Source organism: Stegostoma tigrinum, unplaced genomic scaffold (genome assembly GCF_030684315.1).
Source record: "Stegostoma tigrinum isolate sSteTig4 unplaced genomic scaffold, sSteTig4.hap1 scaffold_49, whole genome shotgun sequence".
Taxonomy (NCBI): Eukaryota; Metazoa; Chordata; class Chondrichthyes; order Orectolobiformes; family Stegostomatidae; genus Stegostoma; species Stegostoma tigrinum.
This window is the reverse complement of record NW_026728419.1, coordinates 1,237,473-1,259,486: the sequence shown is the minus strand read 5'-3', so window position 1 is coordinate 1,259,486 and position 22,014 is coordinate 1,237,473. Positions and strand designations below refer to the sequence as shown.

General features: G+C 39.7%; 1 protein-coding gene across 2 annotated transcripts in view; it reads right to left on the bottom strand.

Moving 5' to 3' along the window:
• Nucleotides 1–5,991: 5,991 nt before the first annotated feature.
• Nucleotides 5,992–22,014, bottom strand: part of LOC132208605 (ral guanine nucleotide dissociation stimulator-like 1) — a 39,041-nt gene continuing 23,018 nt past the window's right edge. For both annotated transcript variants that reach the window (XM_059644073.1, XM_059644074.1), the window contains 9 exons: nucleotides 21,785–21,978; nucleotides 21,027–21,154; nucleotides 18,674–18,889; nucleotides 16,552–16,655; nucleotides 15,685–15,763; nucleotides 12,905–12,991; nucleotides 12,310–12,342; nucleotides 8,529–8,588; nucleotides 5,992–6,046 (listed from right to left, as the gene is read on the bottom strand). In XM_059644073.1, coding sequence (XP_059500056.1) covers nucleotides 8,580–8,588; nucleotides 12,310–12,342; nucleotides 12,905–12,991; nucleotides 15,685–15,763; nucleotides 16,552–16,655; nucleotides 18,674–18,889; nucleotides 21,027–21,154; nucleotides 21,785–21,978 — 850 coding nt within the window. In that variant the 3' untranslated portion in view covers nucleotides 5,992–6,046; nucleotides 8,529–8,579. The remainder of the gene's footprint in view (nucleotides 6,047–8,528; nucleotides 8,589–12,309; nucleotides 12,343–12,904; nucleotides 12,992–15,684; nucleotides 15,764–16,551; nucleotides 16,656–18,673; nucleotides 18,890–21,026; nucleotides 21,155–21,784; nucleotides 21,979–22,014) is intronic.

Genomic DNA, 22,014 nt, shown 5'->3' with positions numbered 1-22,014 from the left:
GTTTTACAAAAGGGCTACTGGACTCTAAACACTACCCCTGACTTCTCTCTACAAGTGCTGCTACTGCTGCTGTTCTTTTCCAGCAGTTTCTGATTTCCAGCATTTGTGGTTCTTTGTTCTGATTTGGCTTTAGGGCAATCTGATGAAATAATTTGCTTTTATTAGGTGCAGGTATTAGTTGTTTATTGGCTTTACATTCCTCAGAGTTGAATCCTGCTGAACATGCTTGGGTATGTTCAATGATACAAATTTAGATATCTGCAGCTTTTTGGTGAAATCAAAAGAAAATATCAATTCCCTTGCAGTTGTTATGCTGTTCAGAAATAGATTTAACTTAAATTGAAGCAATTTCCACTGCTCACCTTTATTTGATTCAATGATCTGTGCTAGAGCAAATTGCTGAGGACGCTCGGGTTCAAATTTGAGCGCGGTGATGGCTTTGTTGAGAACTTCAGATACACGATCTTGATTAGTCACCTAATTAAAACAACATTCACTTTTCATTAATGCATTAGACACACACACCAAATGAAATATATAATGCCTCAATTTCCAAAGGGCTTATAAATATTGCTGCTTTCACCCAGAAAACTAATTGGGACATTACACTGTAAGCTGTAAAAGTTACATTAATGAAATAATATCTGGTAGGACAGTTATTGTAAAATCTGCATTCGATGCTCCATAACACAGTTACTGTGAACAGTAAAGGTTGGAATTTGAATGGAAACAGAGCCCAGTGATCAAGTTTACCTATACACACAGTTTGAAACAAGTAACTAATGACGAAATTCATAATTTAAATAATCCACTTCCATCCCCTCCCACCCAAAACCCCCATACCATTTGACATAATGGGAACTGCAGATGCTGGAGAGTCCAAGATAACAAAATGTGGAGCTGGATGAACACAGCAGGCCAAGCAGCATCTCAGGAGCACAAAAGCTGATGTTTCGGGCACAGATCCTTCAACAGAAAAGCTTTGTTTCAAGGCTGAAGAGATTACAAGAGAGTTGCAGTGGGAGAAAGATCCACTGAGGTTTTTCCGGAGAGAGGAGGGTAACTTCTTCAGGTTAGGTATCCCTGGAAGAGGCTTCACAATGAGGTGAAAATTGTATCAGAGATAATGGGAACTGCAGATGCTGGAGAATCCAAGATAACAAAGTGTGGAGCTGGATGAACACAGCAGGTCAAGAAGCATCTTTGGAGCACAAAAGCTGATGTTTCAGGCCTAGACCCTTCATCAGAAAAGGGTCTAGGCCTGAAAGGCCAGACTGTGTGCTCCTGAGATGCTCTGCTGCTTGGCCTGCTGTGTTCATCCAGCTTCCCACTTTGTTACCCCCATACAATTTGCCTGCTTTTAACATTTATTGTCATTACAGCAAATGGCTCAATGTTGTTTGTGAAGTCTGACATTTCCTAATGTTATGCTTATTCATATAAATTATTCATAAAATTGCTTTAACAGTTTGAAACAGTTAGCAATTTGTGATTTGAAGACAGTGCAAATATTTAATCATAATGTGACTGTACAGGAATAATATTTGATAGGCAGGATATTGAGAAGACCAGTTTTTTGGGCAATTGTCTGCTTTTGTTTAATTCTCTGTTATATTTGGAGAATGCTTTTCTCAGCTCAAGTTTGAGCAATGACCTGGAAGATGAAATGCACCAGTAAATTTTCTGTTTCTTCTGGAGAACTGCAATGTTTTCTGGTTGAGTAAACTCACACTTAATTCTACTTTAATTTTGCTATAGTTCATGGCTAAAAAAACTACTTTTGCCACCCAGTCAAAAGCAAAGATCATATTAAATATATTAATGGATAGCAAATCTGAAAAATCCAAAAAATGTAGTGGAATTAAATTCCTGAGCAAGTGGCAGATGTAGACACAATTACAATGTTTAAAAGACATTTGAATAAGTACATAAATAGGAAAGGTTTGGGGGGATATTTTGTTCGGTACGTCTCGACAATTCTATAAGTGGTAGAGTCAAATATTACACAACTAGAGATTAGATGAACTACATTATCTTTCTAAGGAAGGGTCTAGGCCCGAAACGTCAGCCTTCCTGCTCCTCTGATGCTGCTTGGCCTGCTCTGTTCATCCAGCTCGACACCTTGTTATTTTACATTAACTAACATCCCCAAAAGTGATCTTTTTTGAATAACCAATACCTTTTCCACTCTGTATGCTCAGACTTTAAATGATTAATCACTAATTTTAGTGATTCATTGGTGATAAATTGGATTTTCTAAATTATGTTCGAAGAAGTGCCACACAAGTGTGCAAGCAAAATTGAAGCCTGTGGAATGAAATGGGCAGTGGCGGTATAGACTCAAAATTGGGTAAGGATTAGAACATAGAATCATGAAGAACAGTCATTTGCTCAGGCTAACTAAAGTAAATGAGGGAAACTGTTTACTGGTCCTTCTGACACTATGTACCAAGGTCAAAATCTAAGGTCATTGGTGGGGAGAAAAAGCAAAAACAAAAAAGAATCCTGCTTTTTCCAAACCGCAATGTACGAATAGGTGGTTAAAGCAGATTAAATAACTTTCTAAAGACAACTGAATAATTGCATGGAGCAAAATTTGCAGGGCAGGGCTAAAAAGGGCAATGGTGGTTGTGGTGGGGGAGATGGGTGGCGAATTAGGCTACTTCTCACTGAGATTTAACACAGACACAATAACTCAAGTTTTTGTTTTGCTTTGTGATAACATTCCACGATTTTCTAGTTGGCCTCTCATGACTGTATTAGTTGGCAACAATTTGTTGCACATTCATCAGGAGACATTTTCGTCATTTTGGTTGAGAATTTTGTTTTCTGTGTTTCATAGATGTTCAATCTAAACAAGCTGTTTGCCATTTGCTTATCCAAATTCTGCCTCAGATCTTAGGCTGGTTCTGCCCCATCTCCAACTCACTGACAAGCTAACAAATGTTCTCTTCACCAGAGTAAAGAGGCGCTGTTTGTTAACAATATTTAAACACTAGAAGCAATTTCCACACATCACACTGACCTCTGTGGAGGCACAATCAGAGTACGACTGATCCTGTCAAGGAAAATGCATGATCAAACAAAACAACCTATGTGCCTTCTAATTTGGCCAATATTCCTTCGACTTCCCTGAACTAGCCAATAGGCAATTATTCTGTTTTGGATTGCACTCTTGCTATTGGAACGCTTTGCCTGCAACGGTAGTAGATTCACCAACTTTAGGTACATTTAAGTCGTCATTGGACAAGCATATGGACGTACATGGAATAGTGTAGGTTAGATTGGCTTCAGATTGGTATGACAGGTCGGCACAACATCGAAGGCCGAAGTGCCTGTACTGTGCTGTAATGTTCTATGTTCTTCTCCAACCCATTTTTGATGTGCTTTCTTCCATGCACCAGCCTTTTAAATTTCACATGAGCCAAAGCCAGGAAAGAAATATTCAATATCTCTGTTAGTATTACTCGATTGGCTTACAGATGGACCAAAGTGCCTGTGGTCAGCTAACTGAAGATCTGGTACCTCCTTGCTGATTTATTGTACAGTTAATGGTGCGTGTTAATTTGTGATATTTCCTCTTCAATAGTTATCAGCCAGTCCCCAAAATGGGGCAACAGAGCGCTGCACCTTGCCATGTACACTTAAAGGAGAAATGCAAGGAAAATGTGTTCAGGCCTAAAACCTAAACATTGCTACTGCATTACAAAACAGGATCAAAATGATGGTCAAAGCACTCTCATAGAGCAAAAAAGGCTTCAGCAATGTGGAAAATACACACTGAATATGACTGCATCGCAACAAATAATTGGGATAAAAATTCCTCTTGCGATACTGGCAGGGAGCAATGGCAATTATTTGGACCGAGCATGACGAGAGCAACCAGTCCAGGGACTTACCAAAATAGTTTTGAATTCTTGTGCTCTGTCCTCCTCTAATCTGACTCGGATGAGGCAGCTTTTCTCATTCTGGCGGTTGTCCCTCCGACGTGTTGCACACCAGCAGCTGCCCAAACCTGCACGCCTACGAGACTTGGCTTTGTCATAATTTGATTTTGCTGATGCACCACTGTTGGATAAACCTCCAGAGGAGGCAGTATCCACGGATCTTAATGGCTGTGGAATAATTATTTTGTTTAAGAAAACGTTTGTCAATTGTTGCATATTAGATACTTCCCCCTTTCCAGTTATATTTATTATTACACAAAATATGCTGTCCTGCTGCCCATAAAGGTGAAGGCATTCTGCTCAGGACAGCTTAATTGCAAGAACATTATGTTGTACATGAATTCTTGGTCGTTGCTGTCTTGTGAAATATTTAACTTGCAGTTCTTTCCTCTACCAGTAAAGATCACTTCTGAGGAATTATACTCCCGCTTGTGTTTACTAGCTGTTCAGTCAACATCAACAATTCAGTACTTAGCATGCCCATAAATTACTAATTAGTTTCCTTCAGCATAATAACATTGTGGTCATTTCACTTGACCATGTAAACTGGTGCTTCAATTCTAAGTTTGTCAGATAAACCTTTGGGGTTTCAGTTTGCACTCAGTATGTGAACATGCTTACATAAATATTTATTTGCCCACTTCACCCTGCTACGCACAGAAATCTTGAATACAACTATACTGTTTGAAGTTAAAACACATTTATGAATTGCAGGTGACTGCGAATGGGCCAACCAGTGCATTGTGCAGGTCAGAATGTGTGCGGCACAGCACCACTGGCAGAAAGAAAGACAGACAGCAGCAGCAAACCACATACAGCAGAGAACTAAAGAAACCAGAATGAAATCATCCAAGTCACTGCAGCTCTCAGTTTATGATTAACATACAGGGAGTCACAACACTAAACAGGAGAATCCATAAAAAGGAAGAGGGTATTTTGAAACAAAGAAATACCACTCCAAAACACCTAAATGTGACCTAATAATACTTAGCCCAATTCTTAGGGGAATACATTATGAAAATATCCCTGGGACAAGTCCTAGACATATTCTGTAAACAATAACCATAACACAACTTTGATAATCTCCCAAGATACAATGGTCTTCAGCACAGAACGCACTAATCAACAGCTCAAAGCCCAAATATTGAAGAAAAAGAAAACGTGCAGTCACGAGGACTCCATGCAGAGAGCTGCATTACTTTGTTGCAATTGCTGGATCAAGACCTATCCAACATACTCTAAATACTGTTTTTGTGGGCAGTGCGCTTCAAGCTGCGACAGATGTACCCCATGCACTAAAATTTACTGTGTAGAAATTAAACATGCTGTGAAAAATTAAAGATGAAATATTTTGGCTATTAGTATAAAATCATATAAAATATCTAAGCAAAACAAAGCCAACAGCACAACTCAAAAAAAACAAATAAAATCAGCTCTCACTTCGTGAGCGAATAACACCTTTTCTGGAATCAAATGCTTCAGTAACCAGCACAAAGGTTGAATTTGGCTGGGAATTGCACAGCTGTCTTGCCTTCGTTCTGAAAGCAAGTAACCCAACTTTGGCAAGTGGGACTTGGGACGGAAAATTGCTGGCAGCAGCCAGGTATGAAGATGCTTGGTGGAACGGCATTCACTTTAAGGATTTCAGTCTGGCTGAAACATCAAAATGGCTATTCGGCTAATAGCTCTTAAAAGAAAGGCGAAGGAGATTGGCTAGGCAGCCATCCAGCTCCAGTGGCTGGGACGGTATCACTGAGTACCCTTGTATCCTCTTGACTGCCAAAGTGTAGTCAGGATAATAAGACGGCAGGAAGGCAGAAGAAAGGAAGGAAAGAAAGAAGAAAAAAACTGTCTGGACATTATTAGACAAACCAGAGTCTCCAAGAACAACATATTTTACGTGATGAGTGCCTCACTGTCTCACCTTTTCCGGCGCTTTTTGCGAAGTGCTCGGCTCTTCCATTTCCAAGTGGCTGGAATCTGATAAAATGCTGGCTGCGGTAATGCTGTCGTCTGAATCCTCATTCTGAAGGGATGCTCGCTGCTCAGAGCTTTTAGTTTGAGTGTTGTGTATTTTAACACCTCTCTTTGAAAACAGGCTGCACAAGGGAAAGGGGACACAACAAACATGAAAATGTCATTGCATTCTAGAGAAACTGTTTAAAAAAATTAAACTAGAATGAAGGTATATTGATGATGAGAGTACCAGGAGTTTGATGCGCGCCACATTTGACCTGTGAGAAATTAATAGTGGCACACTCATACCAAGAGCTCGCATTACTAGTATTGAACACCGTTACATTGTCTAATAGTTAGGGAGTATATGAATAGGTTACAATGTTTGCATATTCCAATGGCACAAGAATCTGGGCTTTTTGCAGTGTTTGTTCAACCTGCTATCAACTTCAATCTCATGAAAGGCAAAATGTGGATTTGAATACCCACAGGGTGGAAAATTTCCCCCAACCTGGCCACATGCTAATGTGTATGTAATTTCATCCTGAAAGCTGCAGTTTATTAAAAATAAAACGTAAAACAAAGTAACACCATTGATAATTGATAGAAAACTGTATACAACACTTTGTAAGGTAGGACAGTGAACTCTGAATTTGGCCTTCAGTATATTGGTACTGCAAACGTTAGGATTTCTATTCAGCAATTTGCATTTATATTGCATAATTAACATCGAAAATTTTCCAAAACTCCCAAAAGAAGTACAGCAGATGCAATGACAAAAAAATTCCTACACTGAAAATCCCGATTGTTGGTATATTAGGCATTAAATAGTGCAGGGAGCAAGAGCAGATGGCTGCTGAAATGTGAGATTGCACACTAATGCTGCAACGTTGATTGCCTGCACTTCGAGAATCACAATTAAGCCACGGAAGCCTAAATCACATCCATGTAACATCCACACTCATGTAAAGAGAAGATATCCTAGGAAGTGAATAAGTGTTTCCCTTCTCTTTCTTGGTTTCTATATAACAATAGTCACATGTCACAGTCCAGATCACTGCAAGGCACAACACAGCAACAAGGCATGGTTTTGCTTCTCTGAAACTCTACACGGGTAGGTGGTGGAAAATCTGACTTTGCTGAGTTCCGGTCAGTCCTTACCTATTGAACAGAAATATAAAATAATATCCCCAACTCAGGAAAATTATCAAAAACAATAACTTTGGAGTCTTTACACATGTATGCACAACAACACAAACACATACTTTCATGTCACCTACATGGAAAGAGATTTGAGTTTTATAGACAATAGACAATAGGTGCTGGAGTAGGCCATTCGGCCCTTCGAGCCAGCACCACCATTCATTATGATCATGGCTGATCATCCACAATCAGTATCCTGTTCCTGCCTTATCCCCATAACCCTTGATTCCACTATCTTTAAGAGCTCTGTTTATCTCTTTCTTGAAAGCATCCAGAGAGTTGGCCTCCACTGCCTTCTGGGGAAGAGCATTCCATATATCCACCACTCTCTGGGTGAAGACATTTTTCCTCAACTCTGTTCTAAATGGCCTTCCCCTCATTTTTAAACTGTGTCGTCTGGTCCTGGACTCACCCATCAGCGGAAACATGCTTCCTGCCTCCACAGTGTCCAATCCCTTAATAATCTTATACGTCTCAATCAGATCCCCTCTCATCCTTCTAAACTCAAGTCTCCAAGTCCAGTCGCTCCAATCTTTCAACATATGATAGTCCCGCCATTCTGGGAATTGACCTTGAGAACCTACGCTGCACTCCCTCAATAGCAAGGATGTCCTTCCTCAAATTGGGAGACCAAAACTGCACACAATACTCCAGATGCAGTCTCACCAGGACCCTGTACAGCTGCAGAAGGACCTCTTTGCTCCTATACTCAATTCCTCTTGTTATGAAGGCCAGCATGCTATTAGCTTTCTTCACTACCTGCTGTACCTGCACGCTTGCTTTCATTGACTGATGTACAAGAACGCCTAGATCTCGTGTGCTTCTCCTTGACCGAACTTGACTCCATTGAGACAGTAATTTTGAGGTGGAGCTTCAAATGTGAGAAGCATGTCTGATAATTTTTCAACAGAAGATATTTCTGCTGCCTGCTGACCCACAAAGTAGAACACAAATCTGATTTTTCACTCAAAATTGTTAAACATTGCTAGTTTTCATTATACAGGCCCACAAATATGCAAATTTAATTCACTGTAACACTTTTTTTGCTTACTTGTCTCTCATAAACAAATTTATTCCGGTGAAATTTAGCCATGGTGCAGAAACTTCTCTGGACAAATGAGAATCGCTAGGCAATACCAAGCTCATCACAGGTCCACATTCTACACTCATGGTCATAGCAAAGAATCTCTATCAATCAGTCTACACGAGACACATGCACAAGGTGAGAATAACAGCACCACTCCTTGCATCATCTCAAATTACTCAAACAGTTACTAAAAATCTCACTCCAATGAAGCAATAATGACCACACATCAAATGTCTCTATTTGTCAAGGAACAGATGTAATTACCTTTCTGTCCATTCATCCCAATAATAAAGGAAATAATGAGATATTTGCGGTGCTTAACATGGGATACTTACCAGCTGAGGCGTTTAAACACACTCTTTTTGGGCTTTGGCGGTTTCTCGAGTTCAGAGGAGCTGCAGGGTGGCAAATAAACATTTTCAGACAAGATTCATTTAAAAAGAATCAGATGCTTTTGTTCAATATTCTTATTATTTATGGCAAAATCAATCATTTACATAGATTTGAAATTGCAGAATGATAATTTTGTTTGCAAAAGGCACGTGTTTTCAGGCAGGAGAACACTGAACATTACTTTGAGTAATGAGCGACAAAAGTTCTCACTGTAGGCACATCGATCTTTTCTGCTTTATGAACAGCAGATCAAGACAATAAGAGTTCTGAAGAAATGTCACCAGACCCGAAGGATAACTCTGCTTTCTTTCCACAGATGCTGCCAGACCTGCTGAATGTTTTCAGCAATTTCTCTTTGTGTTTTTGATTCCCAGCATCTGCGGTTCCTTTGCTTAATTTTTTACCAAGACGATAACCCCCTCAGTCTTTTTGCAGAACACGTGGAATTGAACAAAATGCTCGAACTTCTACAGCAGGTACAGAAAAAATTAACAAGGACTGGGCTTGAAAAAAGTTAACTGGAAAACATGAGAATCAAACTTCCAGTGCCGAAGGTGATACAATAGGTTGTAAAGTTATACAGGAGTTTCTCTGGGCCTCATCCACACTGTCATGTGAATGTACAGACAATGTCAAGCAATGAAAGGTAGTCATGAATCAGTCACTTCAGGTGACTAAAACACCACATGCCACATCTCGGAGGTAGTAAAATGAGGAGTATATCTCTTGACCAGACTTTCTGTTGCTGATATTTTCAGACAAACCGTCCGAAAATCAACCAAACTATCCGAGAGGTCCAAAAGAACTTTAAATATAACTTATGATCCATGCAAAGTGAATTTCGGTAACATTTTGTAATTACTGTTATAAATAAATACCATGTTTGAAGTTGGCCCAATACTGACTGTGCCACTGATGGAACTGACGATAATGCCAGGTGCTTGCTGCACATGGTCATCCATAGCCTGAGGATGGGCTTAATAGTGAGCTTTGATTTTCAAAGCAGGAATGTAAATTGCTACATCAGGTACATTTTAAATAAGAACTTCTGCCCATCAATTTATGAAGAAGCAAACTGTTTTCAAACAATGTAATTATTACAAAGCCTGCTCTGTCAAAACTAAAAAATAGTTTCAGTGATCTATAATCTGGTTCCTTAATCAACTCTGGTCCAGGAATGGCAAAGTGTTTTGTTTATCAGTTGGAGATTATTTTTGGTTGCATTATTAAAAATATACTGTGGCTATTTCGAGATGAGGGAATGATGTTTTTAGGCAACCATTGAAAGATACTTTAAAATGCTGACCAATTGTGTAGGGTTATTGTTAATTTTATGTTAGTAATAGGATTATGTGTTTGAAAAGAAATTGGAAGGAAAAGAAACATTTCTCAAAACTGGTACAATTTACATCTGGATTTGTAGGTGCACCCACAATAGGAGCTCTTGGACATGTTGCTAAAATTGGTCACTCATCAAGTTTTTTGCATTTTCCTGCAATCATTGGCTTAGTGATAGTATACTCTGCACTATTATATACCAATGAAACGCATTTTGATGCAACACAACAGAATTGATTCATTGAGCAACTGGCTTTATCCTCATCGGTCAGAATTCATTGTCAAAACTTTGAAACCAAGGAAAAGGAAGACAGTAAACAATCTGGCAGCTCACTAGCATTAAACAGCAATTATAACGAGAGAAGATTTCACACACAACCCTTAACTGTTTTACCTGCACACTCCTACAATACCAGTTACGTACTCGCTATCCTCACTTAAGTATTGTTGCATAAAGAACAAGTCTAGAAAATTCTCGTTTGGACGAAGGGTGTAAGATGAGCAAGCAAACTGCAGGGATTTGATACCCAAAATTATTTCATATTCCTGAAAGAACACAAATAAATAATGAGCTGTTAAGGCAAGTTTAAACTGCTATAATTGCTCCTGCTAAATCCTAGTCTGTGGTATTTTGAACAGCATCGATAACTTTATTCAAAGTGCACAGTACATCATGTCACAAAAATATTTCTGCTTTGGAAATAAATGACACAAATGTGACTTTTCAAGGATAAATTTCTGTACAGATTATCCAGGATGGTTTCAGGACACTAATTCCCAAAACAGTGCTTCAAAGATGGATTATTTTAAAAAATGATTCACTTAAGAACCATAAGCTGATTTAGGGTGAAGACAAGAAATGTTATGAAAGATCATTCATCCAAGCAAAAGGAAGTCTGCCAAGTACAAAATAAGTGGCTGATCTATAGTAACTGATACCAAGACAGACGGTGAAAATGTTGAGTTAATTTTTCAAGGTTGCACCACCATGAAATTGAATGGACCATGAGCAGCTCGAAGTTACTGGACTATTTTCTTTCAACCACAGTGGCTTCTTGGTTGAATCTTGTCACAATTTGACATGTAAAAAGGGGCAGACCTTTCTCAGTCAAACTCTGACAACATGTTACTGTCAAGTTGTAAAGTGCCAGCCAGTTTTCAACAGGTCAGTGAAAAGAAACACTTCACTACATCCACATCAGCCACGACAAATGGCGGGCCATTTGACAGATTACATTCCGAGCTGGTGAATTGGAGTCACATAGCGTTGGATGCCTATTTTGCCACCCAGCTGATTTTACATCACATGGCCCAGTTTGGCAAATTCAGCATCAGCTGCTTCTGATCGGAACCTATTCTATTCATAGGGACCTCAAGTTACAGCTCTGTAAGCAAGAATTCATTGTTTGCCATAAGGTCAAATTCCTCTCAAATTCATATTCTCAGGTTGCCTGCTGAATGTTGCAGTACAAGATGAAAATACAATCTGAGTGGGTTATCTCTGGGTACTCTGGTTTCCTCCCAAGGTCCAAAGATGTGCATGTTAGGTGGATTGCCCACGCTAAATTGCCCGTAGTGCCCAGGGATATTTAGCTTCAGTGAGTTAGACATGGGGAATGGGTCTGGGTGGGACCCTCTTCAGAGTGGCCCTATGAACTTGTTGGGCTGCATGGCCTGTTTCCACACTATAGGGATTTGATGATACCCTCAACAGTAGCCATGACAACAGGGATGTTTGAGAATTTGGTATTACCAAATTCAGAAATATGGAGTAAAACATACTGCCCAGTCAGTGAGAATCCAAACAGGTGCACTCCCTCAATTTCTGACATCCCATGACGAAATGATGTCTCTCATCTAAAGGAAAATACTAATATGGAGAGATTGTTTATCCAGTGTCTTCAATAATGAAATAGCTTCCATGACACTGAGATTAATTGAACAACATCTTCACTCACATAACGCCTAGCATATCCTGTGCGTGGCTGTGACTGTTCAAAGGTAAATTGTAGCACATTAGCAGCGCAAAAGCAGGCTATTTGACTGAACTGCTCCATGCTGATCTATACACCTCTCCCACCTTGCTTCAAACTCTAAATATGCCGCTGTGTCCTTTCTGACATCTAACTTTCTCTCAAATACATCTGTGCTCATCCTCTCAACGAGTCCTGGTAGCAGCAGCTTCTGCATTCTGGCTGCTCTGAGTAACAAAGCATCTCCTTAATTCTTTATTGGATTTATTAGTGACCATATACATTTAGGATGCTGTTGGGGACTCCCCCTACACCCCCATCAAGCAAATAAAGCAGCACAAGATTGAAAAGCATGCTTTTCCCCTTTCATACAATTCCAAACATTTTGTACAGTGCAATTTTCAGTACTAACTTTTTGTCTCTTGTCAAAGTTGATCAAGCCATTCTGTAAGAGATAGACAAGGACAAAGAAAATTAATTCAAATGTACAAAGGTCAAACAGTACAACAAGATCATGAAATTTAAAAGATCAGAAGTGAAATACAAGCTCTGTAAACTTGGTTCCATTTTAGTATATCGTCAAAGGCCAATCACAAATGATCTGTCATACCACCAGGTCATATCTTGGACACTACATAGAGCCCTTTGCTCCAGTCAAGTAGGTCAGTACCAAGCTGAAGACATTCTCAGCTGTTCAACTGCTCAATACGCAGTGACATCCAGGTAACCAATTTACCTGTACAGAATAAAAATGATGTGCAATTTATCCAACCTTTTGAAAAACTAAACCCATATTCAATTAACTGCAAAGTGATTTGCATGTTCCTTTGTTTACAAATTGTTTGATTCACAGCACAAAGCATCAAATTATTCTGATTGGGATTATTAATCAAACTCATTCATTTTTTTTATTGCTTTGATTCTCATCTACAAGCAGCTTGCAATGAAACCATAATAATAGCGCTCATCAGCAAATAAGGAATCCAAATCTTGTAAGAGAGACTTACTGAATGGTAATTCGGGAAAGCCGAATCCAGTGCTGAAAATTCTGTTAAGAAAGTTCCCAGGTACGGCACAATTCCCTGAACGATATCCTAGAAAAAGAGAGGTGAATTTGTTTAATCCATTGTGAACTCATTGTCCTATTTCTCAAAATTACTACTCCATGTCTTATTTATTCCCTTGATCATACAACTAAATCTATTTAGAATCAAAATTTAGGACTCAAAATTTTAGACAGTTATACAGTGGAATGCAACGTTAGATCTATAAAGGCCAGGCAAGTTCAACGTTTGATCCCTCATCTGTGAACTGGAAACCAAACTCAATATTTGTGTAACCTCATCATTTGGAGATTGGAAATTTTCTATGTAACGTGCAATTTCGCTTGAAGATAAAAACAATTTACCTCACCAGATCTCCAAAACTTTGTCTCAACAAGTTTAAACGTCATTTTTTTCTAAACTCAAGAATACAATTCTTCTCAAGGTCTTTTCATTAGACACCTCTCTTACCCGAAGAAATAATTTAATGGTCTCAGATGGTGGGTTGGTTCAGAACCTAAGAGCCTAGGAGATACATCGAATTGGCAAATTGGAGCCAAAATTGGGTTTGCGGCAGGAAGTAAATGTGATTTTTGAAGGGCTTTTCAGCAACTTGATGCTTTCATCCAGCAGCATATCACAGGGTACAGTAATAGTTCTTACTGTGCGTACATTAATGTTGAAGACACGAAAGCTCCAAGTATGAACAGCCGATTCACAGATGACACAAGAATTGGACGGTTGTGAACAGCAAAAAGCCTTAGTCTCTCGGGTTATGCATATGGGCTGGTTAGAAGGCCTGAACAGAGGCAAATAGAATTCAATCCAGAAAAGTGTGAGGTGAAGCATTTTGGGGGTCTAATAGGTCAGGAGAATATATGTTCAATGAGATAATAAGGTGTGGAGCTGGATGAACACAGCAGGCCAGGCAGCTTCAGAGGAGCAGGAAAGTTGATGTTTTGGGTCTGGATGACAGAGGATCAAAAGGACTTTGGTGTGTGCATGAACATATTCTTGAAGGCAGGAGGACCTGTGGATAAGTTGGTAAAATATTGGATACTTGCCTGAATATAACAGCAATGGGGTAATGATGGAACTGTAAATAACATTAGTTGAGCCACAGCTGGAACAATGTGTGCCTCAAAACTAAGGCATTTTGCTACTTACTACCGTTCCAATTCTTGTGTCATCTGTGAACCTGCTGTTCACACTTGGAGCTTTTGTGTCTTGAACATTAATGTACTCACAGCAAGAACTATTGCGGTGCCCTGCACCACTGCCAAAGCACATTTGTGTAAGATGCTGAAAGATTAGCAAACCATGCACTGTAATTCACTGCATAATCTGGGAGAAAGCTTTATGGAAGTTATACAACTGTCCAATCATGAACTCACATTTTCCCCTGTATACTTACAGAATTTTGCACCACAAAAACAATCATCATGCAGAGCACACATTTTTGATTATAAAAGCAAACCTACTTTTAGATTCAATCTAGATCAGAAAAATATGTTGAAATTCTGTACAGTGCACCAATCACAACACACAATAAACAAAGTGTGACAGCAGGGCAGTAGAAATTCTGGGGCAAACATCTGGAAAGCAATGTAAAAAGATAGTTCACTGCAACTAGAACATTGAGCAGTTTGAAAAATGGAGTGTCTGTCAAACTGACAACATGCTAGCATGATTACTGCATTTCTCCCTCTTCAAATACCAGCTTGAAAGTGTTTCAATTCCAACTAAGAATGATTTAGAGAATAAGAAAACGTTGACTATTTTCTGAGCTGGACAACTAGTTTGGTAAAGTGGCACCAAAATATTTATATCTGACCAATTATTCTGTTATTTTGTCAAATTCAGGAGCAAAATGAGTGGACAAAGAGCATGATAAAAGGAGTGAGGAGGAATGGCTAGAAACTTGTCAGTTTTCGTCCAAGCTAGTTGAAACTAGATAGTTGATGTCTGAAATACTGAACAAAGAGATATGAATATCTCTCCATTCCTACGCAGCAAATAGTTCTGACTGCAGAGAACAAGAAAAGGAAGACATGGTAATTGAGTAAAAACACTTATGAGAACCAGTTAAATCTCTTAATGTTTTGCCTTGGCTTTTATTAATTACAAGGCCCTTGAGGTGTACAAAGCAAAAGAAAAAGAAATTGGCACATATCGCACTTTAGACATTGCTTCAGTTCAAATTTCCAAGATAATGAACACTGAGAAAGATAATCTATGAAGGCTGCATCACTGCATCATAGACATTGCTTCAGTTCAAATTTCCAAGATCATGAACACTGAGAAAGGTAATCTATGAAGGCTGCATCACTGCATCATATACATTGCTTCAGTTCAAATTTCCAAGATAATGAACACTGAGAAAGATAATCTATGAAGGCTGCATTACTGCATCATAGACATTGCTTCAGTTCAAATTTCCAAGATAATGAACGCTGAGAAAGATAATCTATGAAGGCTGCATCACTGCAGTATAACCAAATTAGATGTCGATTAAAATGTTAACTGCAATATCATCAGCAATTATAAGAATCATGACAAAACAATCTTGGAAGACTTGAGCCAAGCCAGACCACCTGGACTGCAATACATATACTCCTGTTGCAGTATTGATTGACAGAATCTGTATGCATTCAGTCACCAACTGAGTTCATTGCAGATATTTTACTAGAAACTATTGATCATGCCCTGAATATAGTCACACTGGGCCAAGTGCAACACCTTACCTCCATTAGCAGCTCTCTACTCGCTACAAAGTTATCTTCTTCATTGTTTGAAAGGTCTTCAAATGTTGTCTTACTGCTCCTAGTCAAGAGAATGAGACAAATTACTCTTGACAGAATAGAGTCAAGATAACAAACAGCTGATACGGAATCTGACAAATAAGCAAGTAATACAGAGAGTGAACGGCAGTGAAGCATTTTTACAATAAGTATAGTTATTTTAACCCAATTGTTCAGAAATGTTTTGGCAATCTCTGGGGCAGGTAGAACTTGAACCCTGATTGTTGAAACCCAGGGATGGGGATACTGCCATTGTGCTGCAAAAGCTCTTGAGTGCAGTCGTTTTGGTGAATCTCATTGCAGCAAGAGAGATTTCATTCCCAAGCTGCCTACAAAAACACAACCATGATCAAATGGTCTGAGGCACACGAACATAAACTACAGGTGTGCACTTCAAAGTGTTATAGAGTGCTTTCTTGGGAGATTAAAATAATTGTTGTCTTTGTATTTTAGCATCCCACACAAACCTCCGGCTTATATCACCCCATCACAGCATATCCACAGGAAACTGTGTTACGTTACATCCAACAGCAGATCAGTTTTGGAACACGATAGTTAAATATTTCAAGTTGCCAAACAGTTTTCTTTTTCCAATTAAACAAATTAACTCTTCGCTCCTTTGTGAAAGGATGAAAGATTCTGCCAATTAACCAATTGTTAGGATTGCACTGTAGTGCCTCTGGTAATCCTGTTAATGCACCGAGCGTGTGAAGATCACTTGTGCAAGTAAACCTGGAGGTCAAACCTGCAATTTCCTACCTCATACTTATTAAATAAAAATTACATGGCTCTTTCTGAACAATGACTTACTTTGACACGGCTGCCCAAGTCTTCTTCAAATTGAACACACTATTTGATTGCAATGCAGTGGTAATAGCATGCACTGACGAGAAATTCTGCAAAATCCTACATTCCTGTCAGAGAAAAAAAGCCGTGAGTTCTGTGGAAAAAGCAGTGACTCCCCATTACCCAACACCTCAGACTTTTTAAAAAGGTTCTATCAGAAAAATGTTAGCTGAGAAAATAACAGCATTAACAAACAAACTTTTTGAGGGAAAGAATTCCATGATTCTTGGCAACTCAAACCTTGATATTCGTTTTGTATCCCTCTGAGACAACCTCTTCAGTTCCCTTGCTGCCAGCCTGTGACTGGTTAGATATGATTACTGACACCAAAGGAGAGCTTAAAATGAGTAGGATTGAGACATGGACATCTGAGTGGTAGAAGTCGCGAAGGTAGGGGGTGGAGGCGGGGTAATCATCTTTGTTATATCCATCACATTTAGCTCATAAATGAATGATAGGTTGTATTATCTGACAGAATAGGAGGGCAGGACCAGTCACGTGAGATACTCATTCGAGGGAAAACAGACAAATCAGGAAATTGGGTCTACTTTTATGAATCACTACGTTATTGATACTGAGTTAACTAATCTTACCTAGATTAGCAGCTGAATGTCCTTCATCTGTTTCCACCACCCCCCCAACCTGTTGGAGGTAGGGAGAAAACTGGATCAAATCAAACCTCCCAAATGTGTACTTTGGGGTGTGGTGGAGATGAGGAGGAAGCCTGCGAGTGTTTGTTATCAGGTCTCAAAGCCAATTCTGCTTGGGGAGGAAGGCCAGGGAGGGGCAGGGTGATCACACCATTTGGGATTTCTTTAGAGGTGCGTCAATTGGCATAATCATAAGAGCCTTATCTGATTAAGGCCAGCAGGTAGGTTCTCCAGCCCATAGTCTTCCGGCTTCAGGGAAATAAAGCTGCTGCAGTAAAATGGAAGTAATGGAGGGCACTTCAACATGGAAGCCACTCCTTGTCAACTATTGTAAAAACTCAAAATCAGAACTAGAAAAGTCAGCCAAGTGATCAAAGTAAGGTGGTGATTCCTCTTCAGAATAGCCTTTGATAACACCAGTGTATATGTCAGCAACTCCTTCATCCATGTCTACTACTGGGAGTCAGCCTACATTCGGTTGAACTGCTCCATGTTGTGAAACTGGAGACAGACTTTCAAATCCCCATCAAGGTCCCATTAATGCCTCAAGACTCTTAACGAGTCAAAACTGATGCAGGCAGTGTTGCCAAGACCCAAACCAGACTTCTCTAAATTAGCTGGCAACAGAATTATTGTGAACTTTCATTCCAAACCTTACGAATGAATGAATATTTTGTTGTCACGTGTATACGGGAAAATACATTGAAAGTACAATTTTGTTGCAAAATCCAGTGCAATTTTGGATTATAAAATCAGTAAGAATCAATTACTTCCTTTACTTAATTAGTTAATTACTCGGTTCCTATCCTGATCCTTTCCAAATGTACGAGTGGGCATGCCACATGTTGGCGACAAGTACAAACCTGGTATCAGATCTGACAGCCCTTCCTCACTCTTTTCCCGATTGCTGACTAACATGCTGAGACAAATTCCTTTGGCAAACACATAGGAAACAGACAACCAGGCAAGTTACTGAAGTGCCGTCATGTAGGCATACAGAATGCAGAACATTGGGAATAAAATGTACACTGTTTCATAAACTGATTACGGCTTGGAAGGGAGGCAAATAACACTATGTAATGCCCAATAACTAACTTCGTTTTTGAAGGGCCAGTAAAAATCTGAAATCAGTTTGCCTTTTTTATCCACATAAATATTTTTGATTAGAAAAAAATACATTAATATTTCAATGCAACTGTAAACTGAGGCAAGAGCTATTAGCAGCCAGCACTACAGAAATTATGAATGCTAGGATTTTCCATGAAGCATTCAACTCTTATTCAGAAAAGTATTCTGCTCACCAATTCAAGAGGCTTTCAAACCTTGGACATATCAACACATAGTGTTAATGGCTTGCTCTCTTCCACCATGGTTGTTTCATGCACTGTGGACTTTAACATGTCACAAAGGCTAAAAACCAATAAAGAATAGTGTACCTGGGCAACATCAATCCATTTCTCAATGATTTTAGCCGTCTGCCATGGTTTCAACTGTTGGCGTCTTAATATGGTGCTGGTGACACATTTTGTAACATTATTGAACTGTGTCATGGTGGCCTGGACGGTTGATACCAGATGCTGTTTTTCTTCCTTCCCTCGTTGAGACCAGATGGACCCTAAACATTGGCTGGGCACAAGTTTCCGAAAAAGATCCTGATCAAAAATAAAAAGGAAACAAAGGTTAAAGGTGTCAGTCGTGCCATGTTTTAAGCAATGAACGACAAACAAGATTTGTCCATCCATGGGTACATTCGTCCTGCTAGTTTGCAATTGTACATTAAAACTGCATGCTATATTGTCAACGACTGGCTAGAAAATACTCACATTGATGCACAAGGGCACATTGGCTATTCAGACAGATCAAAACCCTCGAATTTTCAGTCATCTGCTTCCTATTTGTAGGTTAGATTTAAAATCACTGGTTATCTCCACCCAACTCCGACTGTTGGCTCCACGCACACCATCAATGCATGGCTCTGCTGGCAATAGTCACTGCTACAGATGCTCAGCCCTGGTGGCCCACAGGCTAGACAGGCTGGGCATCAGTATAGCGGCCCTGCATCATGTCTACTTCTCGCACCAAGGCAGGTTGACAGAACACAATGGCAGCCTGGCCCTCTGTTGGTTCAACAGGCCTCAATGTCAACACTTCACCACTGTTGGTTTCATGCTGAACACAAATATTGCCAAACGTCCAAGCTTGTCAACTGGTCATTCAGATTACATTGTGTCCTTCTGTCTCCCTCTTCAAGATGAGCAACTCCCATCAACAATTATGCTCCGACAGTGAAAGTTAACACAACCGGCAAATAGCTCCTTCGGATCCCCGTAAACTCATTCAGAATGGAGAAATTTGTCAGTTTCGTCACTTTCAAAGCCAGAGTTGGCTGTGACAGGCTGCAGTAGAAAGGAGTGCTCAGAAACCATCGAGAGGGAAACTGTTGCATGTTTATGCAAGCATGGTGGGCTCTCACTTTTAACAGTCTGATCACGTCACAATGATGTCAGCGATCATTTCCGGCAAGGAATAGCTTAGGCTAACCCTGCTGCCTCGACAGTAAACTACATAATAAAACTCCTGCTGTTTAACATTTCAGCCCCCTGGCTCTGCATGGTAAAGAAAAAAACTAGCAATGAGGATCAAAAAAACCGCTTTAATATTCACCAGGTAAAACCACTGATTTGACAAAGACTCACAACCCTCACTGCAGATCTCGATGGTTCAACAAAAGAAAAGCAGCTACATTCCTCAACAGACACCCAGCTAGGTTGCTTCCCACCAAAAATGGCTGTTGTCATCAATATGTCACATGATTAGACTCTAAGTGCCAGTCGGTGTATACATACACATATGCAACAGAGACTGCAGTCAAAACAGACAGTTACCTTTGGAACTCTGTGCAGAAAAGCAGCTGCCCCTTAACAAACTGAGATAACAAAGTGTGGAGCTGGAGGAACACAGCAGGCCAAGCAGCATCTTCGGAGCAACTGTGCTCACCCAGCTCTGCACTTTGTTATCTCGGGTTCTTCTGCATCTGCAGTTCCCATTATCTCTTATCCCATAACCAAAACCTACTTTTGACAAACTGGTCACTTCCAGATGAGATTGCTGCACCCCTGTTCTGAACATGAACATATGCTTAGGATTTTTGAGACCTAGAGGACTACTTACATTCTAGAGTCACACCCAATGCTGTCATACAGACCACTAAACTTTCACTTCAAGCCTAAGCCTATGACCAGACTTTGACATAACTCAAATTTTGATTCAGCAACCAAGAGTCTCATTTTGTAGAGGTAGGCATCAAGCCACCTTGGAGACTAGACTGGAATACCCCGTGGCTGATCCCACTCCAGAAGATTCTGGGAAAACAACAAAATTGCCATCCTGGATACTACAAACAAAATCAGTGGACTCTTGAAGAAACAGTGACTGTTATGATGAAACAATTAAACTTTTACCCTGAAATACTATTCATTTTGTAAAGTTTCAACACTAAGTTACAAAGGATTTTCAGTGCTCTCTCGGGTCACTTATTTCACATGGCGTTCATTCAAAACAAATGACAAGTGCTGAAGTTTTAGTTGGCAGGTATTTCAAGCGAGATACTGAAGTCACACGTCAAACAACACATTTTAACATCTTGGAAGACTGCATTTTGAAGGGAATTCAGTTATAATGACTGGTGGAGCAGTAATAGCATTAAACAATACAGAGAGATTCAGATGCCGACTGCTGACTGAAACATCTTATTCAGAATGACTGGCCGCCAGACTCCTGTTTACTCACAGCATCCATAAAAGTCAGCTGCTCTGCAATGAAGCGTGATGGGTAGGACAGGAGCTTTTCGTCAACTTGTTCGATGGTTTGGTCGTGTTCTTCTCCCACATAGAATCTGACTCTTCTACGGTAGCCTTCTGTGCAAGTGAAGATAGACATGTATTTTGTGCCCAAAGTTCACATTGCTCTAAAATATCTCACGAACTTGTGACTAGAAATTGTGCATTGGTTTCCAATAGTTATCTAATATTCATACTTCTAAATCTAGATTTGGTGAAAGTAATATGATATTGCACTGAAATCCTCTTGTTGGGAGCATCTCAATTGCAAAAGAACTTGTATTTAATGACAGATTCCCATCCCTATTTCTGGCTTTAGGAAATATTCTGAATCACAATCTATTGTTTCACAATAACTTGCAAAATTATTACGTCAGATTATAAAATAAAATGTCATTGACGAAAACATTTCAAAAGGAAATTGTCCAGAAAGTCGCATTACATGCTGCTGGGTCTTATCGGACCATATGAGAGTATCAATTCTATGCAGAATTTGGTCTTGTACATCATGCAATTAGTACAGGGGTAAGCACTCAGCAATAATTTTAATTCACTTCGTTTATCCAAAAATTTGCAAGTAATTTTGAAGCTTGTCAAAGGAAACCAAAATGAACTAAATCCTGAGACAGAGGGGCAAGCCGCACACAAACTTGTAGGGAGGCACCCTGAATTAAAACCACATTTTTGCAACATAATTGTAAATCTTACTAAACATCTCTTTCTCCGCTGTTTCCTCCGCCAAAAACCGACTCAGGAGTTTCTGGGCCCGATGTTCAGCATCTGACCCTGGCACTGTCTGGTTCAAGTAGGAAAGTACCTTCCGGAGACAAGAGTAAGTTGGAACTTGACGAAAGTCTTCGGCAGACTCCTCCAGCCAGATTTCGAGAATTTCAGGAATAGCACTGGAAATAAAGTCAGAGTTAACAACTGTTCATCGG